Source organism: Phallusia mammillata, chromosome 5, assembly GCF_965637545.1.
Source record: "Phallusia mammillata chromosome 5, kaPhaMamm4.hap1.1, whole genome shotgun sequence".
Lineage (NCBI taxonomy): Eukaryota > Metazoa > Chordata > Ascidiacea > Phlebobranchia > Ascidiidae > Phallusia > Phallusia mammillata.
In genome coordinates this window covers 1,725,953-1,748,179 of record NC_137256.1, presented here as the reverse complement: position 1 = coordinate 1,748,179, position 22,227 = coordinate 1,725,953, and the positions used below count along the sequence as shown (strand labels likewise).

General features: G+C 38.1%; 1 protein-coding gene across 1 annotated transcript; it reads right to left on the bottom strand.

The window, feature by feature from the left end:
- Positions 1-149: 149 nt before the first annotated feature.
- LOC145228366 (uncharacterized) lies at positions 150-17,509 on the bottom strand. Its single transcript, XM_080093408.1, has 11 exons — positions 17,285-17,509; positions 14,117-14,246; positions 13,113-13,230; positions 11,291-11,462; positions 8,337-8,592; positions 6,405-6,506; positions 5,725-5,922; positions 5,045-5,298; positions 3,105-3,212; positions 2,318-2,539; positions 150-1,816 (listed from the first exon to the last, which is right to left on the bottom strand). Exons 1-11 carry the CDS (start codon positions 17,376-17,378, stop codon positions 1,782-1,784), a joined length of 1,689 nt encoding a protein of 562 aa, XP_079949534.1. The 5' UTR covers positions 17,379-17,509; the 3' UTR covers positions 150-1,781.
- Positions 17,510-22,227: the final 4,718 nt, after the last annotated feature.

Below are 22,227 nucleotides of genomic sequence, written 5' to 3'. Positions count from 1 at the left end.
TTAGTCAAGGGCGCATCACAGCAGCCGTCATTTCCGTAATAGTAAACAACAAACAACAAAAAGCACCTGAAGTTTTTCCAACACAATAATTGTCTATTAATGGATTTCGCGTTCGCATTAATATCACGTCGACAAAGGCAAACTTCCGGTACAACATTCGTTTTTTGTATTTCCGAATATTTGACCATCGTTACGTCACAAACTACAGCAACAACAAAGCGTCATAAACAGTTATGACATCACAATCGAGTGGCAAGGCACTGGCATAGATGGAAACCTTTAATCCGTATCGTCAACGTACACCTTTGACAGAAAAAGAAAAAAAAAGCAACAAAGAAGGAAAACAGAAAAGAATCGTTTTTTTTTCTGTTAGGTTGCGAATTTTTTAAAAAGTTGTTGCTGGATATTTTTTACTGTTTCTTATTTCGGTTTCCAATTACACATGAACTACAGAGACAAACAATCCGCAGAAAATAATCGATATTACGCAACAAACGAACATGTACACGTCACAATGATGAAGAAAGCTGGAGAAGAACACAACGAAAAAGAAACAAACAAAAATGCAGGGTTAGAAATTGTATCAACATAAACGACAAATCTCCAACCCTGCATTTTTTCAAACAAATGCAACAAGTATCGACACAAGGTGGAGCAAGAGAGGAAACACCGAGATGTGACGTCACGCCTCAAGTCTTTGAAATAGTTTTGAACTAAACATTAATTCGTAACAAAAACGAAGTTTTAAAATGTTGAAACGTAAAAACTCTTGAAAGTATAAGTACCATGGTAACGTGACGTCATAACTCGCTTGTTTCGTCACTGCGACGCAAAAACAGTAAATCCGTCACGTGATCCTTTTTTTCGCCAATCAGCGCAGCTCGTCCCGACAAATCCACGTCAGCGGTTACTATGACGACGCTTGGAAAGTTTTTTAAGGTCGGGTCAGTGAGAAAAGGGGTCCTTTCGAAAAAACATAATTTCATTGCTTAAGGGCGCCAACTTACGGTAGAAAATGTTTAGTAAGGTCACCACAGGATGGCGCCAACACGCGTGTGATAGGGAACAATTTATTGTAATGTCACAACCTCGATTATTATGAAACAAAATGTCATTGTTTTATCTCCTCAGTGAGAGGGGCTTCGGTGCAATCAACAAACAAACAAATAAACAAACATTTTTTATCCTCAAAATTAAGTTTTTGTGCATTTAAATTCGAATTCATTATATGGGCAGATTAAAATCACGCACTAGACCTCACTTTGTAGTTCGTTAAGTTTGATAAAAAAGAAACCGAATATTCCAAAACAAGTTGGGAAATTTTAAAACAAGTGACTGAATACGATACAAACAACATAAAACACATGTAAGTTTCTCTGCTTTTGATAGCAGGGCTGTTATTCGTATGGGGGCAGTGTAGCAAAATTAATCGGACTTCAGTTAAATATCCTGACTAGGTAAAGACAATAAAACTGAACTGTTAAAAAATCCACAGATAAAAGATTATTTTTACTACAGGTATCAACCGGATATTTTAAAATTCGCAAATTATTAAGTTTAAACTGAGTGCAAAGCAATAAAATGGCAAACAAAAAATTACTGTAAGCGCGAATTGAAACAGCGGCCAAAAACAAATTGTTAGTAAGAATGAGTAAATAATGAGTACACAATGATTATTATCTTGAAATGACAATTAAAATGCGAACGTGTTGTTTATTAACATTGATAAACAACAAAACGTTTTGTAAACCGATTATGATGTCACAGATAAAATGCAGAATTCAGTGGATTATAACTTCTGATTGGCTGGAAGTAGCTGCAAAGCAAATGATTGTGATGTCATACAATATTGTAACGTAACAATGGTGTTTGACCATGAATTGTGTGGTGATAATTAAAACACCAAAACACCATTATTACATGCTGTGATTGAACAAATCGAAGTTAAACATGCAGATTATAAATTTGAGAGGTGAATTATGCTGCAAAGCAAATGACTGCCATACAAATGCAATGAAATTATTCTGTGAATCAGATTTTATTCAGGCCTGTATTAAGTTATAAGGTGAATGAATGGGCATTATTGTCTGACATGCAAGACAAACTCAAAAAACTTTTCAATGGAATTAGATCTAAATTATATAAAAGTCAAAATTTGCTTTGTAATTTTATCTTTGCTAAAATTAAAAGTTTTGCCTCTCAGGCCCCCATTTTTAAGGGGTAATCCCTTTTGCCCCCTAATTTTGTTTTTACACAAAAACTACACAGTTTGGAAACCGCTCAATGTCAATATTTAAAAAATCAATCCTAAACTTACCGATTTCACACCGAAGACCCCCGAACTTTGGGGTGCACATGCATTTGCCCCTTCTGCACTTGCCGCCGTTCAGGCACTTCACTCCGGCGCATCTCCTCCCCTTGCGCGATTTTCCTCTGGCTACACAAGCGTCTCCCAAAGCCTTGAAGCCCTTGTCACATTTGCACACACCATGTCGGTTGCAGTGGCTGTTGGGGCTGCATGGGGTTCTGCATTTCTTACCTGGGTGAAAAGGGAAATACCCGGGGTTAAACAAGTTATAGCATCACCTGGTGTTTGAAAACAAATTTATTGATTTTTTTGTTCATTTTCTCTACAATGCATTTTAAAATAAAACACAAACCGAAAACTTGCCTAATTAAAGCAAAACATTGCGTTGCAAGCAAGCTTAAAAGCCAATAGTTTCATGCAAGAGATATATAAAAACACAACAATTCTACTTTTATAAGCTGTTGCTGCAGGGCTTAATATCAACCTTATAGAGCTCTTCAGGCAATTGTATTTTTCTACCCAATTTTCGGCGTTAAGTAGTGCAGTTTGTCCTTTGTTTATCGTGCACTGTACTACGCGCATCAGTGTTATTTACCCCGATAAAGACGACCTGTATAGGACGTCGAAACGTCGGAATAAAAATATAATAGCCTGAAGAGCTCTATAAGGTTGACTATAATTCCACATTTACCTGCTGTTATCTGTAATCTATACGTAGCTATGGTTACGAATTTGGCAATTTCTTCTTTTTTACATTGTTACGTAACACAGCAGCAGAGGGTACCACGTGACTCACCGGTTCTAAGCATCTCGCAACGATATCCGAATGTTCCGGGGGGGCACTTGCAGAAGTTGCCCTCCCTACAAACCCCTCCGTTCTCGCACCCCGGGGAACATACCGGTTCTGACGTCATAGAGAAGAAGCAATGTGACGTCACAAAGATGAAGCACGATGCAAAGAAAGAAAAAACAACAAAAGCGCATGCGTTAAATAATTTGCAAAAAAAATTAAACAAAAATAAAATAATACTAAACAATAAAAGGGTATAATTTTTTTAGTGTTTATTATGTCAGTTTAGGATCAGTTTTTTGTTTTGTTTTTGCTCAACGGGATGTTTGGATATTTTACACCAATTGTTTCAACTCAGACTAAGACGCACTAATACTTTGCGATCTATTGACAACTTGCGTTGCCATATTTGAAAAACGCTGGGTTAAGGCGACAATGAGCGTCGTGAATTTGCCCTGTACCTTTCAGTCGTGGATTGGCAACAGCGCTATTTGCTCATGGCTAGTTAATTTCGCTCAAGCATTCAGGCCAAACCTCCTTTTGACCGCAATCCCGCTCAACCAGCGAATTGCCGAGCTTGGTTTGCAAGCGAGTTCTGCAGCAGTTGCACCGAGCCATGCGGCAATCAATCTTAACAAGTTTATCAGTATTTTCCAAAACCCGTAGTGCGTGGTTGCTCAATCACGACGCGCGTGTCAATCGAGTTGTCGAACGTCTTAACACTTAACAAAGCATAAACGATTGTGACGTCATAACGCAATGACAAGTTTAAGTGTGACGTGAACAATAGGAAGACAAACAAAACAATCAGTTACTTGTATCTGACGGCCGAGATTAAGGACTTTGGTCGTTATCGGCAAAGTCAATATTAGTCGACTTTTTACGATCAGATAAACTTAACAGGCGATGATTGAAAATCGAATCTTCGCTTTGTCTCACCGCGACGCCACAATTATCGAACACCAAACAATTGTGACGTAACAGACGTGGTGAACTCGCTCGGGTTCACGACATGTGAGGTTAGGACCTAACCGTTAGGTGGTCTTGTTGCTTGCAGGACATACAATGTAACAACCACGTACCTAACCAGTTTCGAAACAATGTTACCAAAGCTGTTCACTCTTATTATTCGCGTTTTCTAGTGGACAGGTGCAGCTTGCGATTTTTTATCGTGATTCGTTGAAGTCAACCCCGTTTTTTTTACAATTACAATTTACAACTGTGTCACATTGTGTTGGTTAAAAGCGGCTTGATATATTAAATTATTATCAAACGTTTCAATCATATCTTATACTGTGGTTAACGAGACCCTTGCCCAAATAGTTGAATGTTTTAATCTATTTTGGTTGATAGAATGGTGAATTAAAATGGTAAACATTTTGTCAAAGTTTGCTTAAAATTCTGCAACGTAACAATGACAATGGAAAGTTTTCAGTAAACTTGATCTTCACGCTTGAACGCATTTAACATTGTGACGTAACAGTTACTCGGTAAACAAGTGATTAAACTCGGGCTCTATATACGACAGTGTGCATGACCGCTCGTTAAATTTACGGCAATGTGTTGTTTTGTGCTTGTTTGTAGTTGGGAAGGCAATAAAATTATATTCATAGTCGCTCCCGGCACGATTACGGGTAAAACTAATTGTTTTCATGCAACTACTGCGGCAAAAATGCTATTGGTTGCTAAGGAATTGTAATCTACTAAATTGCCACAAAAATGTATTGTTTAAAATTACTTCACATGTTGAGGAAACCACCCTTTAATCAGATTTTCAGCAAATTTTCTTCACAAAAGTAGATTGCTATTTTAAAGAAATCATTAACATTGCGACAGTTTGAAATATTTGTATTACTTCTGAACATTTTTTGTTAAATTTAGTGGAAGAAAATTTGCTACAAAACCTGTTCAAAGCTGGTCACACCCCGACACACCCCTTTTCTCACCTCGCCTCTTTTTTCCGCGACTTTTGCAGCACATCACGCCGCTAGTAAACCCAGAACGGAACCGACAGGAGCCCCGGGTCTTGGCAGAAACTTTTCTCCTTATCTCGCCGTTCGTAGAATTTCGGATTTCCGAAGTTGCCCGACCCCATACGCTGATCCTTCCCTTGTTGAGACAAGACGAGAAACCGCGTTCTACTTCTCCACAACCCGCGCCGATTCCAGCCATTCTATTTCCTTTGTTACGTTTCGAACATCTGCACAATACACAAATTGTGAAAAGCGTTTGGACAGAAGAGGTCTGTTTTGATTGCTTTGGGAAATTATCAAATTGTTTTTAGCTTTCTGATGAAAATAACGGCCCAAATAGACGTAAAAAGCGACATGCTTTATTTTTCAAACGTTTAGGCAAATCCTCATTTACACACGTTTACATACACTTGAGTCACATAAAATAGATAAAAAAAAGTGTGGAACGGTGACTGACATGAGTTTATAGCAAGGTGTAGGCCACCTGCATGTGTGCCTTTAGCTTGTTTATTTAACTTGGTCTTTGCAATAATTCCAAACGGTTAAAGTGACATCATAAACAGTGACATCGTGCTGTGATGATGCAAATCAATTGTGACACAGAATAAAAACATATCTGTTTACCAATATAAAATCTCAACCACATTTATTACTTGGTGCAGGCGAAGTAGTCTGACGTAGCCGCATCGTAGGCATAGCAACCGGACAGTGACGTCACTTCGTTCCACATGAGCTGGTGCAGAACGCGTCGATCTTTCAGTCCGCAAACCTGCCACCCGGGGGCGCATAAGTGCTTGGTGGCTCGTTTCACCGTTCCTTTCCAGCGTCCCTCACAAGCAGCAAGCTCGCCACTGGATCGTAAAGAGAAGGTTGAAAATAGCGAATCCTTTTTATTGCATATTCTATTTGAATAAGGAACTGATAATGCCATTTAGGCAAAGTATAAATTCCTTTCACCTGAAAATGACCGATTCTGTTTTTGCCAAGGATTTTAACGTTAATTGGATTTACTGTTTTATAGCAGACGTTTGTTTTTTGGACTATGCACATTTCTAGTATGTCTGCGTTACCACGTTGCGTTAAATGTCCCAGCATTAACTGCATGGCAGTACAAAATGTTTGTGGTGGTGGGTGGTTCCGACAAACTTATCCATGCAATACGGCAGCTAAACCCTCTGTTTTAATGAGAGCAACGTATGAGTAGCCTTGCACAAGACGAAAGGTCAAAAAAGTCGACCAAAAACATCGGTAGTAATTGTTTGTTTAAAAATCCAATTTTAGCCATTTTTTGCTGCAAGCACACAGATGACAGAAAAAACTAATGCTCACTGACCCGTGAAGCAAATGTTGACCTTCAGTATTTCGACAAGCCACAACATTTTCGAGCGGTTCCACTACTTTAACGTCGGATGTGTAGGATATCGCAAATCCGTGCCTGTAGAGTACAAAAAATCATCAATTAATATTCCACAGCTTTGGATAAATTGTGAATCGCGCAAGAAGCGGCTAACACAAGTTTACTCTTTACTATGTTATAAATTCGAGGAAAGGTTTTCATTTAGGTAACTAACAGCTAATTTAAACCAATATACCAAGAAACCTATAGCATCGTAGGATCTAATTACAATCAATTAACAATAACAAAAAAAAACAAAATTGCCAGTAATGTATACGAAAAGTTTGATATATCTTTAACCGAGTCACAAAAGACCAATATATAGATTTTTGTTAAAAGACTAAAATACCACTGACCAGTGTGTTACGAACTTTCGTTAATCCGAAAAAAAACAAAGGTTTTCAGTTTTAAAACTTTCCATTGTTTTTGTCCCCGGTGGCTATGACGTCAGAATCAACCGCAAGAACAATCGATTAGAAATCTATCCATCATTTAAACGCAAACAAAATCCTTTGTTGTTGTTTGTTACAAAACTGAGACCTTTGTTCGCCCGTAAAGCGTCATCAAGGTTAAAACGACAATCGGTGAACTCATGTAACCTCGCGGAAGAACACTAAGAGTGCGTAACAACATTCGTTGTAAAAAGGGGGAATTCCCCTGTAACATTGTATGTTGTGTGCAGTGAAGCGAAACGACGATGTCAATATTTTCGACCTCTGTTGACGGTTTGCTGATTTAAACTTTGCGTGTTGCTTTCCGCAAACAAACAGACTTGGATGAGAAACTTGTGAATCACTTTCAAAGTAGTTTGTTTTATGTGGCTTAAAAACAAATGCTATTGTTTAGTACGCACTGGGGCTATTTCCAAGTACTTCGGTCACACGCAAATTGAATTGGGAATGGCATTTATACGGAGCCTGCATGTAGAGAACATTTTCTAGGTTTTTGGATTTAAACACCTTCGTGTGTTGTATATGAGTGTTGCAAAATGAGTTATTCTGACACGATAAAACCATACCGAACTCAATTTCACACTAATTTTGTTTCGTATTTTTGAATAATGCGCAAACCAAACACGTGTGTTACTTTTTGTTGCACCTTTCCCTCAGTCTTATGGTCGAAACACACGTGATTGTAGTAAACATTGGCCGAGATCAACTTGTTTTTCATGTTTCACAACTCAAACACTTAACACACCTTCAAAGCCGCCAAATCGCTCGCTTGTGATTGGTGGAAACTGTGAACCACGCCACAACCGTTCTGCCTAATGAGCTCAGTAGTGCGCAGTCAAACGTAGCGAGTGTTATTGTGCTGCGAAGTTTCAGGTCAAATCGTTTTGAGAATCCGATTTCAGTTGGTGCGCTGCTGACTTTGGGGTAACTTTAGGTTAAGTTTTGCTGATCGTTCAGGGGTAACTAGCGGTCAATCGACAAGTGCGTAATAAATTCTCATTGTTTTTCGTGTTTTGGGGGCAAAATGTAAATGGCAAAGGTGTGAACTGTTTACGCATTTTCTCCTGCTATGAATTTGAAACTCCAAGTGCATTACAACACAAGTTTGTTTTGGTCAGTGTTGTTTGTTTCAGCTAACAAGAAAACGGCATCGCGTCTCAATGTTTTAAATACAAATTCGAATATCTGGAGCAAAGTTTTTTTCGAATCGAGTGGGATTAGAACCACGAACCTTGCAGTTATCTGATATTTTGTCAACATAAACTCCAACATAATGAAACATTTATGGGGCATTTACGAGGCATTTATGTTGTTTTAAAGATTCGTACCAAATGGTGATTAAATAGTAAGATTTGAGTCTGATATTAAATATTAAAGTTGTGATTAAACTATGAATTTGGCGAATATTTTAACTTACGGATTTACAGCTCGGCACAAATAGAGACCAGTGTGACTGGCACTGGCATCTCGGATGGCAAGTGTAGATGTCAGGGTTTCACTGTCACTGGCATATGTCACCTCCACGCCGCTCTGCTGTGTTAATGGAAATCCATTCTTATACCAAGTGATAGCCGGCACTGGGTTGCCACTGGCCTGGCATGTGAGGGTCACATCGTTGCCAGTTGCCACTCTGACCTGGCTGACAGGTGACACGGTGACAGTTGGCGCAGCACCTGAAGATACACATTAAAGTGAGATTACTGACAACGTGGAATAGGTCGTAATTGTCACGCAACTAGCTACTTAAACAGTAAAAAAGACGACGGCAAAAGCCAGTAGTCCAACGGCTGAATTGTTTGGTGAAAACTCGACACTGCACGGCCACTTTAGCGCAGGAATATGGAATTAAATTTTAGTTTGTTATCGCAAAGTGTTCGTAATTTTCTCCTAAGGGGAATTGCAAATGCTAAGATTAGGAAAGGAAACATAAAGAAATATTACAAAACGGAACATTAGTCTGGAGTCAACTTATGTGGAATTTTTTGTTTGTTCAAAACATGGAAAATTTGACACATCCAATACTTTATTTTTTTTATTTTTTTTATTTTGTATTTGGAACCAAATTTCAATTCCCAGCCATTAAGCGTGGGATAAAGTGTCCTATGACGTCACAATGTCTGCTGTTCGAACAAAGGTCGAATTATTTAGACTTTTAGGCGCGTGTGGCGACAACAGAGGGCAAAGTTCGGAAAATACACAAAAACACGTTTCAGTTCAAGTCCAAATCTAGGTACAGTGTCAAATTGATACAAACGAAAACTGGAAACAAATTCTAATCGTATAAACCAGGGGTGTGCAACCCGCGGCCCGCGGGCCCCAATCCGGCCCGCCAAGCCATTTAGTGTGGCCCTCAACAACACTCTGATTCTCTGATTAGTTTTCGGTAAATCTCCTAAGTTGCTATACGCAACAAGAATAAGCTAAACCAGCGCATGAAACTTAATACACCCAGACCTATGGTCTTCTATTCGCACTGGGTGCTTGTTGCGTATCTATACCGAATGTGACGTAATATACCTCTATGTCTAGTAAACAATTACTTTGTTGTGAAAGGCAGCGTTGCGACGAAACTTACTTGCACCTAACATTTTAAAGTTGATTTTAAAAGCAAAATAAAACAAAACGCAGGGGTGTGGAAATAATATCGACATGATATTATAATGCAAGCCGCACAAGCAGTAGTATAAAAAAGTGTAAATACCGTATTTACCCGATTGTAAGCTGCCCTCGTTTATAAGCCGCCCGCGATTGTAAGCCGCATGTTGAGGTGTTAAAAAAATAATGTAAGCCGCCCTCGATTGTAAGCCGCACGCTGGAATTTTAGATACGATTGTTTCTTAATACATCCTTCTGTTGTTATATGGTATGTCTATTTGCCCATATCTCTTAGTTACGTTGATAACTGTACCCAACAGAACGTATATCGACGTATAATCTGTACATGGATACATGTTTTGAACCCCAAATAATTTAAAATGTTGCAGTGTAGAAATAATTTCGGTATAAAATTAAAATATAAGCCGCCCTCGATTGTAAGCCGCACAAACGGCAGCTAAAAAACAATATAACCGCGGCTTACAATCGAGTAAATACGGTACGGTACATGAAAAAAATTGTGTGGCCCTCGCTTGATGTCCGAAATTGGTTATATGGCCCACCGCCGAAAAAGGTTGCACACCCCTGGTATAAACTGTTTATTTTTGTAGGCAAAATAGGAATAAGGTACAGTGACAAATTGCCACTAACTTGATATTGGACTTTAACCTTGAAACTTACAAAACAGGAAATCGGCGACTTTCGGAAACACGATTAAAGTGGTATTTATCTTATTTTAGTCCTTACGATCGAAATTATAAGTGATCACGTTCTAGTGGTCCACGCATAACCTCGCGTAACCTGAGATTTTAAAGTAGGGTTTAATTAAGGTTACGTATGAATTAAGGCTTTTTTGAACAAGCTAGCTAAAATCCTTTTACTCTTTTCCGTTGACACCAAAGAGTTTGATCTAAAGAGTAAGGGAAACTTTTTGGTATTAAGATCCCCTTTAAATTATTCCATGCAACCAATGAACTTTTTTACAGAACGAACACTTTATAAACCGTTGTGAGTAGCCTACATATAAATTTCAAAAACAACCAGAAAAACCAGAAAAGCCTCAATACGTTGTATAACTTAGGTTTAAAGGTAAAAGCCACAGTTTTACTACATCATGGGCAAAAAACCGTAACTTTGGCGGTTTAGGCGAGGTTTAATACTGATATGTGGGGTAGATTAGAAGTAAGACTAATTGACTTCCGTGAAATCACAAATACCATTATCTACTTCACAATCACCGAACTACACACAAACAGAAGCAGCCTAATAATCCCCGAACTTTGGACTTCGGCCTGTACGAGTAAAAGTTCTAAACCGGTTCTGTGTTAAATTTAGGCGTAAGTTGTGTAAATACGTAAGGGTAAAACTGTTTTAAGACAGGAGCTAATATTTCGTGGCACGTTTATCAAAATATACAACGAAACCGCCACAATTTCTAACATTTTGAACTAAATATCTAGGGATTTGGGGTTTACCACTGGGTCAACTTGGCCAATTGGTGCATTGCGTACCTTTAAGAACCAATCTTCCATGCACGTAAATTTGCATAGGTTTGTACCAGAGTCCAAAACGCGAAACAAATATGTTCTAAACTTTAGAACAAGTAAAGTTTTACAGCCTACTGAATTTATAGAGCACTTTCGATTGTACCCAATTTCCTCTGTGAAGGCGACCTGTATAGAACGTTGAATCGTCGTAGTAAAAATACAATTGCCAGAAAAGCTCTATAAAATTGATATTATGCCTGGCAGCAATAGCTTGTATGAACAGAAATACCTTCTACTTCGTTTCTGCAGCAAAGCACCCCAGATATCCATGGCATGTAGTTGCAAGCTTTTTGTTTGAATTCAGCCGAGCAGCAACTTGCATCAATTTTCCCCGTTCCAAAACACGACTGACTCCTGCTATTCTGGTGAGGACAATCGGCCCCAATGCCCGCCAAATCGTCCTGTAGAAGTAATAAAACGAGAAATTCAAGTCCCAATTCCGTTGGCATTTTGTACAAGGTTCGCAATACATGACTATAAGCGGGCCTGAAATTGAGACCCGAACCCGAAAGTACAAACCTGTAGCGAATTTTTGTAAAACAAGACCGAAAAGTTGTGTGAAGTCATGCCTATTCAAGTCGGTTCTGTTCATACTTAAGCCCGAACCCGGACTTACAACCTTGTTGCAATGATTGTTTTTTTTAATCTGTGGCACATGTCGTACTGTTCACTTGTGCTGAATTTAGCGTTGCGCTTCATCCTTACCAATATCGTACAGTTTTAAACAGTGTTTTTAAACGCGTCTAAACTGTTTTTTTGTGTGGCTAGCCGTGGTGCAATGTTTAAAGGCGTTTGGCAGTGGGCACCCATCATAAATTTTGCGCTATACACAAAAATATATGCTTTAACCTCTTTTGTTTCTTGTTAGTTAAAACTAGTTTTAAAAGAGCAGTTCGTTATGCAAGAAAAGTTTTTCGGTTGTCTTGTCCTGGTATTTATGCGCACTTAGCCAAGCGTTGAACACCAACGTGTGGGTTCAAATTACACCTAACAATAAAAACGTTTGATAATTTTTTCGATTTGTTCGATACAGCGACAGTAAACGGTCGGAAATTTGGTCCTTAGCGAGAATTATACTGCGACCGTACGGCTTTATATGGCGACATTGTGGTTAAACACAGAAACTTAACATGACACATTTGCAGCGATTCCCCAAAATTAGAATTACAACCCAAGATTTCATGTTAATGTTTCAACAATGTCGAGTTTATCTTTATCGAAAATTTTAACCGATATATGAACTTAACATGCCACGATGTTTTTTGTAATTCGAGCGATTTTCCTTGATTTCACATAGCGCTTTTTTTCGCAATTTTAGTGCATGCAAAGTACAAAATAACACCATAGAACGAACCCCTAAGGGCATCACAAAGTGGGACAGAGAACTGCTCTTTCAAATCCTTCTCAAAACTGTTCGGTAGTCCACAAAAATTCGCAGTAGCGACATTTCCAGTAAGTAAACGGAATCGTAAATATATAAATCTAAAGATAAAAATCTGACCGCAAAAAAACCCAGTTACAGCGATTTGTATCTAAACGCACGTTGGACATTGCCCTCGTCCTGAGCGGTAGAGATTATCACTCTGATTTTAAACACATCAACACATTAGGTAGCACCACGATGGAACGGATTAAGACAAAGTGACAACAAACAATACCAAATGTGGCGGTTCGTATTTTTAATGCATCACTTTGACAGGCGTTAGGTACGCTTTGTGCCAACGAAAACAAAAACAAGCTCGGTACATCAGAAGCTCATGTCACCACGTGGATAAACATTATTAAAGGCCAGTAGTCAAGGTTACCACCGTTTATTCCTACAAAAGACCGAAGTTATTAAATGTAAAAATTCAACAAAAATTTTGAATTAAGGTCATTTAATCCCTATATCGTTAGATGCTGAAATAATCAGACAAACCAATTAAATAATGCAAAAAAATAGTTCAATTTATTTAGACCCATTTTTCTGGGGATGGACATTCTTCTATCAGGTTTTTGCGTTTTAGGTTATCTACATGGTAAATCTATTTATAGAACAGCGTTTAAGTTACCTCTTCAGGCGTGCATTGTCTGCATGTTCCAGAATTGTGAGCTGCGTTTATTGCGTAACAACCATCAGTGTGTGTCGCTTCGAACCAACTGATTGTTGAAAGAATGGCTGTGTCATTCCTAGAACAAAACAATTTCGTTCAATAATGTGTTAGAGAATAAAGTGCTTGGATTTTCTTTAGTCCAAAACCACACATTGAGTGTTTAAACTTTATTGAAACATCTTAAAAAGCATTTTGGAATTGTTTTAGAAATTTATTAAACCGTAATTTTAATCTATTGGCACAGATCTTTTTGTTAAGTTTATGATAAACAACCAACAGCTTTTAGGCTTTTTATTTACAGATGAAATGTATTTCCTAAACTTAAATGCTTAAAATTCTTCAAAAATTTCAATCTACAACAGTAGGAATATTATGTTTGGACAAATTACCACAAACTAACATCTCCCTGATACTAAACGAACCGCAATTTCGCAAAACTTTTCAAAACGCCAGAGGCGCTGAAACGTTGACTGACAGTTCCACTCAGCCGCACAAACACGTGTTGTTGGAAGGTCACGGAATTAAGACTCAAGGTCATGTTATATCCATGCGGGTTTACCACACATTGCATGTTACCGGCTTATTGCGTTTAAATAGAAAAGTGAATATAACAGCCCAAACAGACGTAAAGAGCGACATGCCTAATGTTAAAACGTTTCGGCAAATGCTCATTTTAAATATATGTCTCATTGGACTTATAAACCATGTATACTCTACATACATTGTACATATATTCTATACATTGTATAGTGTACCAAAGAGTATCCCTTTTAAACCATGCAAGTCATATCTTCTAGATAAAAATGTATTTGTTTGTCGATAAATTGAAATACAACTTTTCGAAGCGCACTGATGGCAGAAGCCAGCAAGTAGGTTGGGTTATGACGTCACACTCATTTAGCAGGATAGAACTTTTGAAAACAATTGAAACCTTCCACAACATTTCCACACACAATTCTTACCATGAACAGATATGCCAGCCTTCGCTGCACAAGTTTGACTCCGCTACATGACCTCTCCATGACCCCTTACACGCAGACACATCTCTGTGACGTAACAAACCGTCCTTCCGCCCATTGGAGCATCCGAAAGCTACGTCAGAAACGAAAATAGTTTATTTTTGAGAAAAAACAAATAGTTAAAACTGATTTCTACAAGGTTTTCGTCAAAACATTGATGATATACAGTTGTGTGTTCTTTCACAGAAATACTTTTAATTTGTATTCATAATTTTGCTTGTATTTAGCGTAAAAAGGAACACTTACACACAACACATATTAAGGAACGTTTAAACCGTTTCTCTATTCATTCATTCATAATTGTATTCGTATAAGATACTGATTTCCCGCATTTCGTACTTTGTACAGGGAAAATTTTCCACTGTGACGTGAAGAACCAGAAAGCGTGGACTTTGGACTCTTACAACACCGGCTAAATGTCTCCTCTATGACGTAACAAAGTGGGTAATTCAGACGTGACGCTGGCGGTAAAGGTAATGACTAAGGGGAGGAATTTGTTCGAGAGTCGCGGTAAATCGCGCGAGTAACAGTGAATTCCGTGAACAGACAAGAATCGGACATGAAGAGACTTGCGTTGAGAAATAGTTCAACATTTTTCATAACCTTCACGTAACGGTGTAGCTGCAGCGCGTTTAGCCATTATCCAGTAATTGTGCTCGACACTTTTATGCTCTCCCTATAACGTTTTAACGTTGCGCAGCTTTTTCCGGCTTCGTGATTATTTTGGTGGAATTGTATCACTAAGTTATAAGTTATGTTCTTTTGCTGAACGAAATAAACCCAACTCAACCTTGCGGTGAAGATACTGTTTGAAAGAGCGTGGATGGTTTTCGCAACATATTAGGGGAATAACTCAAAAAAGCTCTTCTGGCAAATGTATTGCCAGTATCACCATTACCCTGATGAAGGCGACCGACATAGGACGAAACGTCGATAAAAACGACACATTGGCCAGAAGATCATTACAAATGTCAAAATAGTATTTCTTGGAACAACAGTTTCTACATAGCGGATAAATTGTTTAGGCGACAAATATGGTAAAAAGTGGTCTACATTGAAACAAACTTAAAGGGCAGCACTTATATTTTTAAAATAAATTCCGGCCTGACAACAGTTTTAAGCTATTGCTTTTATTTGTTGCTAAATTCAAGTAACTTAACTTCGAAAGAATTACATGAGAAAGGTTACAAAGAAATCGACCTTTGTAAGCTAATTAGAGTGGATTATATTACGACTTTGGATTAATTATTTATAACGTAAGCCATTAAGTTGGATACGGGACCGACTAACTGGATTTTCCGTCACTTGCAATGCGGAAATAAATAAAAACTGGCGGAGATCGCATAAAGTTAAACGGGCCTTAACATGCTGCTATGCAACAGTAATTCTCAATGTCGAGTCCGCCCACACCGCATGAATAACAAAAAAATGACTGTTCAACCTTATTTAGCATGTATAAGCTATTCCTGCCAGGCATAATATTAAGTTTATAGAGCTCTTCTGGCAAATGTATTTTTATTCCGACGTTATTTAACATGTTAATAAAGTCCCTTGATGGCTGTGCTGAGGCAATTATTATTAGTGGAACTGAGAGTGTTGAGAATCATTTGCTTTGAAATTTGACTATTGTTTTTTAATAGGGCGTCATTTGGCAAAGATTAGTATTGAGAACATATCGGTATCTGAAACACACTATACGTTTGGAAAATGGTCATCGCTTTGGTGGTGTTTTGCTTTGTTTTTGCAGTTTTATTTTTGTTGAGAACATTTATATGTCTTGAAATTGGGAAATGGAATGAGAAAGTCGCATTGTTTTGAGACAAATTAAATCAGCAGATCGATCTTTGCGTTATACGTCAACATATTTATCAATGAAAAATCGATGTCTAAAGTCCAATTTGAAACGACTTGTATTGTTTACGTTAGTTGGTGATCAACCAAAAATCTGATCTTTCTGCGGTCACAACCGGAATTCCGACCCAAACACTTTAAGTGGAACCGGAAGTGACCAAAAACCACAAAGTGAAAGATTGTGGCGATTGTTTGTCGCGATTTAAGTGTTTTTTTGCAGTTTGTGTGCAAATTGAAGCAAAAACATAAACAAGATTGTACATGAGTGATGTGGAAAAATTCTACAGCCTATTTTTTATTTTTGTAATTGTTTGTAACTTTTGTAAACAGTTTTCATTTTTTCGCATGCGACTGTTTATTTGCAATCATGAAAATTCGAAAAGATTGAATGATAATTTCACGTTTATTGCTTTGATTAAGTATTTAGTTAAATAGCATTGATATGTGATAATTTGACTTGCCCAAAACGTTGAAACAAGCCCGCTGACAGAAAATAAAAACAAGAAACTTTTTTAATTTTCCCTGTCATTGCATTAGAAGGTTGGTATCTATTATGAAAGACAAAATGGAATCTAAACGTTAATCAGAATTCCATTATCATTGTCTTGTTTGGTCAACTCAACTATGACGCAACAGGTCAATCACGTGATCTCTCTAGTCAAAGCGAAGACGTTCGGACAGTTGTAACGTTTTGTTTCAAAATATCCGGTTTCATGTTGTAGAATTGTTCGAATGAAGAAATCCTAATTTCAAGCGAAGTTGCGAAACAACTCGTAGTGGGCGTTAACCGATTGCCGAGCTGTGATTGGTCGAAACACGCCGTATTTGTGGATTTAGTATCTGTGACGTAAAACTGCGTCTTGGTTGGCACTTAATAAAGCAGTCAGTTGGAACATTCATTCATTCGATGTTTTGTCTACAAAGATCTTTCTTGTGTCAAATTGAACGCGATTTAACAAAGTAGGCTAAACTTTCCACTACAAAACGTCAAGGTCAAATTTGCAAACAAATTGTTCTTAGCCACACAAGCATTACAGCGTGTAATATGATATGGATGGACTTTTTTAGGGATGGGTTTGAATATTTTGCCTTTTCTTAAAACATAACACGAACGGCTAAATACGGTAAAATACTCGATAATATTTCAATCGCATTTTAAGGTGAATTGCGCCATATTCTAAACACCGCATTTTAGAGTTTGTGAAGATTCATGTTACGCCGTTGGCAAAAAAAGAAACACATTTTACAAACTTCTCTTACTTTTCGGGACGTGCACACGAAATTTTCCTTCAGTTTCTATGACAACGCTGGCGAGCAGCGTCGCTATGACGATCATCCTCAGCGCCACGACCATGATTTCTTCGTTTTTGTAAAAATTCTCACGCACACCCGGAAGTTCTCGACGAAGAACAAACGAACAAAGACACAATTCCAAAAAAGCTTTATGACAAGACAAATATTTCAACTCTGCAAATTGGAAACAAATGAAAAATTTAGATAGTTAAGTAAAATACATTTTTGTGCAAATTGGCAATAAAAAGATAAAGGTACACGTTTGTAAAATATTACGTCCATTTTAAAAATATATATCTAAACCAGTAAAAATGCCCCACGAAGAAAAAAAACAGAAATTAGCTAAGATGAAAAAAGCAAACATCGTGGCTTTGATATGACAGCTAACAATCTACAATCGCTCATCGTCATTATCAACGCTCAAACGAGTAACAAAGCTCTTCTCTGTTTCCCATAGACTACACACAAGAGTCCTTGTAACGTCACAGAGCAACTACACACAGTTCCTTATGACGCAACAAGTTCAATATTACGTTATCGGTTGCTACAACACATTTTCACCACTGTAGACAGTGAGATACTGGCTCATGGGAAAGTCAATAGGGTGAAGCGTTGAGAGTGTATTTCGGGGAACCATTGACATCTGTATGTTATGTTTGCACTACATGTCCCACCTCTACGTAGTGTGAAACTGAATAACACATTTGCACATTTCTTGACAGGTGGGCTTCAACGTGCTGAATTGTAACAGTTTTGCAATACAAGAACGGTCCTCATTTTGTCTGGCAATTTTGTGTTTAGTAAAGAAAGATTATTTTACGACTCGCTTGTTTATTTTCAGCGGAGCATATTAAGGATCCATACTCAAATATATCGATGCCAATACGTTTTACCGGTTTCTTAGAACGTGCACACAATACACGACTTAAACAAAATTCGTCACAAAACGCACAAACTTTCGGTAATTTTCCCGTTCGTTTATGACGTAAAATCGGAAGTAATCGAACGTTGTAACAATGCAAATCGGATGGATGCACGCCAGGAGGCCGGTGTAACGGTTGGGGCTCTTGTTTAGGTACCAGCGCAGTTTGATGGATGTTCAACAGCTGGCAAGCCTTCGTTGGCATTTACTCGATAACCTTGTGTAAGATTACACGGGTGTGCATGCTCGTCGCCTTTGCTGGAACACGACACAAATGTAAGATACCTGTGTTCCCCTGAGCAAGAAACTTAAGCGGCAATGCTCCAACCCAGTGGCACCTGATGGGTTGACCTAATTTAAAGTAAACGTCTTTATAAGTTCAACTGATTCGAAGCATGATGTTTTTTTTAATGTATTGTCTACGCCACGGGATATTTCTTACATGCAAAATTGTTTAAACTTCTTTATAAGCATTGAAAAAAATCGATCAAAAAAGATTACAACAAACAGTCGGGCACAAACAACGCAACATAGTTAAACAACACAAAGGTTTTACGGCTATTCATTCCAGTTACAACGCGATATCCACTTGAAAACAATGTTGTCATATTTCCGTTGCTCAAAACTATCCCAAAATCCCAAAAGTGCTTGTGAATTCAAATGTACGAATGAACAGCGTCAACTCAACACAAAAACGCTTTAAACTTTTATTTACATCCACTTACACAGATTTCACACCTGCAATTCGCGACATTTGCAAACAAAGAGAGTCAAGTTTTAGCAGATTAAACTGAATGACATATGGTAACAGGTTGTAACGGTACAGCCGTTTCTGCGAAAAGTCCCAAAATAGCTCAAGTCTGAAGATTCGCTTGACTTAATAGGCAAGTTTAAAAACCCACAAAATTTGCTACAAACTCCTCACTACAATGTTTTGCGATACACCGTGTTTGCTTTACTTTTATTATTGCGGTTTACGATTTGATTTCTACAACTTTAAACTATTTCCCAGTAATTTTAACTTACTTAGTTATCCGAAAAAGATAAAACCACAAAGGTACTAAACCACCCCAGCCCCTAATTTCTACCATTGAGTTTCACCAAACAATTAAACAATTCGAAATACCACAAAGAACCACTATGACGCATTGAATCAAACCTACAGGAGAAACGTACCTTAACGACTGGTAGGAAAGAGAGAAAAAAAAAACATTTGTACACGCAGGATCATCATAAAAACCTTCGCACTGTTCAGCTGCTACTGTTAAGTCACTACTCACTGCTGCCAATAAAACTCAACCGTTTCAAGAGTTAACAATTGCATGCAAACTGACGCTGGTCTAACTGACAGGCGAAATGCAAGCAAAATGTTTAATCGCCAATGCTGAGATTTGGTTTTATTCTGAACATTTTTTATACAGTTGAAACACACGTCTAAACATCGAGCTTGAAAAACTTAGTGTTTACTGTTTAGATCATGTTTACTGTTGAGCTGAAACCTGGCTATACCAAATTTAACCATGTCCACACAAAAGAAACGTGTTACGTTGTATACGTTTTTGCCAAACCAAACATAAACTCCAAGCAACAAGCTGTCAACCTTATTCTGGGAAACCAACCTTGGCAATGCCGAGGTTCGGCAGTTCCAACGCAAATAAACTGAGCGAACACGCGGCCGCAAGTCACAACTAGTAAAGCTGCGTCGTAGCGGTGTGCGATTTGGACAAAGGCCAACAGCGACATTCAGAAGAAGAACGCCTCGCGCCTTCTTTTCGTGCGCAGAGCAAACACAAGATTCGCTTTGTATTGGAAAGGAGGCTTGCTGAAGGCTGCTGCCTTGTGCGTTGGGCAAATCGAGTTGTTAACTGTTACACCTCGTGTTACACTTAACAAGTGGAGGTGTGTACAAATACGCGCCCCGATAAGTTGTTTTGTTGCTGTTGGCTTTGCAAACTACTAATTTCCAAGGACTACATTAAAAGAATGTTTTCTTATACTGCAGAGCTTTGTTCTATTTTGAGCACAACACAAGAATAGTAAAAGTAAAAACTGATTGCATTAACTTTTTGCAATCGGGTTTCTGCCACAATCGACGTTTTTGTGATTATGTTCTTAATTAAAACCAAACCATTTAAAAATAGGGTTACACCACATCTACTCTCGATGTGAAACACACTTTTAAGTATCAACTTTTACATGTTTTGGGCAAGCAATACTTGGATGAGCGATTCATGAGTACATTTTAGTACCACGTCGCAATTATCTTTGACAACATAAACTGGGAAACATATCCTGTTTAAACAAACGTACAATGAGTTGCGCTTGCAGTAAACAAAACTTGCTCGTGCGAAGCAATTCACGCAAACCGTTTTCTAAACTTGTGCCTTAAAGAGTTTGTTCCAACTAAATCATTAACGTCTGCACTCAACTTGCATTCGCTGTGACAAACTAAAGCTATATATATGGACGGTAATTTACCATTACATAGTCCTACATGTACTATCCACTGGTGCAAAGAAGTTTAGTTGACAATAATTGAGCAGAGAAACCTTTTTTTCGATCAAATAAGAGGTATGAATTTGTATTTTAAGTTTATTAAAATCATCTTTATGTGCATTACACACTTAAACACACTTTCATGTGGTGGAATAATGCTTTATAAGGCAATTTTGACATGAAAACAACTTTTACTAGCTGCGTGGGTGTACGACGAGTTCTGCTTTCCAATGAGTGGGCGTTTAATGCGGGGCTGTTTTCCTAATTGGTTAAAGGGTGACGTTATGTCTGATAAAAGTTTTTCTGCAACCTCAGTTGCACCAAAAAGTGGAACATATTGAAACGCTGGTAGTTCATGGTAGTTGTTTGCAAACAACATATTTTTAATTATCTATTTTGCAAACAACATATTTTTAATCCAATGTAACTAAAACGCACTACACAATACGCATTTTTGCATATCAAAGCAAAGCAAGAATTAGGCTGCAGACAGTGCACGCTGTTTCGACCTATAAGGCCTCATCATTGCAGATGGTGACAAGAGATTGGCCGGATTGGTTAGGTAGATGGCTACCCTTGGATGGTAGATAGACAGGTGGGTCGTATTGGCTAGTAAAGCCATCCAACGGCACTCCAGTTTGTTGGGAGTGACAGCCTTAAAATCCATGCCTCACCAATTCTGTTCGATGCCACAACTGGACATAAACCACAGAGGTAAAGCAAGATTGTTTATGAAACAGCACACGGCTGTGAATGGGCGTTTTGAAAACGGGTTCCGTTCCCAAAGCGTAGACATTTTATCGTTGGAAATTCCCGTTGGGTTAACAATGACGTTGTGTCTAAAACGGGTTTGACTGAAGTGCGTGGTGCAATGGGGATTTGGTGGGTATGAAGGGGCTCTTTTTAATAAACTCACAGTAACAAGTGAAGTCAAATTTAAGAATGACACAAGCTGTCAAAACGTTATGTTTTGCACCAACATATTGGCTTGCTTGTTTCTGGTTAGCCCTCATCGTGTTGAACTGTATGCGAAAGAAACTTGACCAAATAGCATGCAATAAGTATGTATTGTTAGAGTATATTTATAGCTATAAAACCTTTTTACTTTAGCTCGACATATTAATATCATTTTTATCCAAGAAACTCTGTCTTTTTCATGACTTTGTTACACTAACAAATCGTGGGCGTTTCTTTGTTAATTTACATGTCTAAGTGGTCTGAGGGAATGATCAAGAGTGTAAATGATGCTACGTTGTATATTTGCTTAATCAGAAGAATTACTGATATTAGGAAATTAAAAATTGGTGAAAAATATGCAAAGTTGAATTGCAACACGCGTTTTTGTTCAAATACGTGCAAATTTAATTAGATTTTAAACCTTATCCACCTGCACTCGCTATTTACGATGGCAGAGTGTGCACAGTCACCTAGAATCAATAAATCCATCAACCGAACAGTCTGCAAATACGAGAAGCCTGCGTGGGCTTTTAAA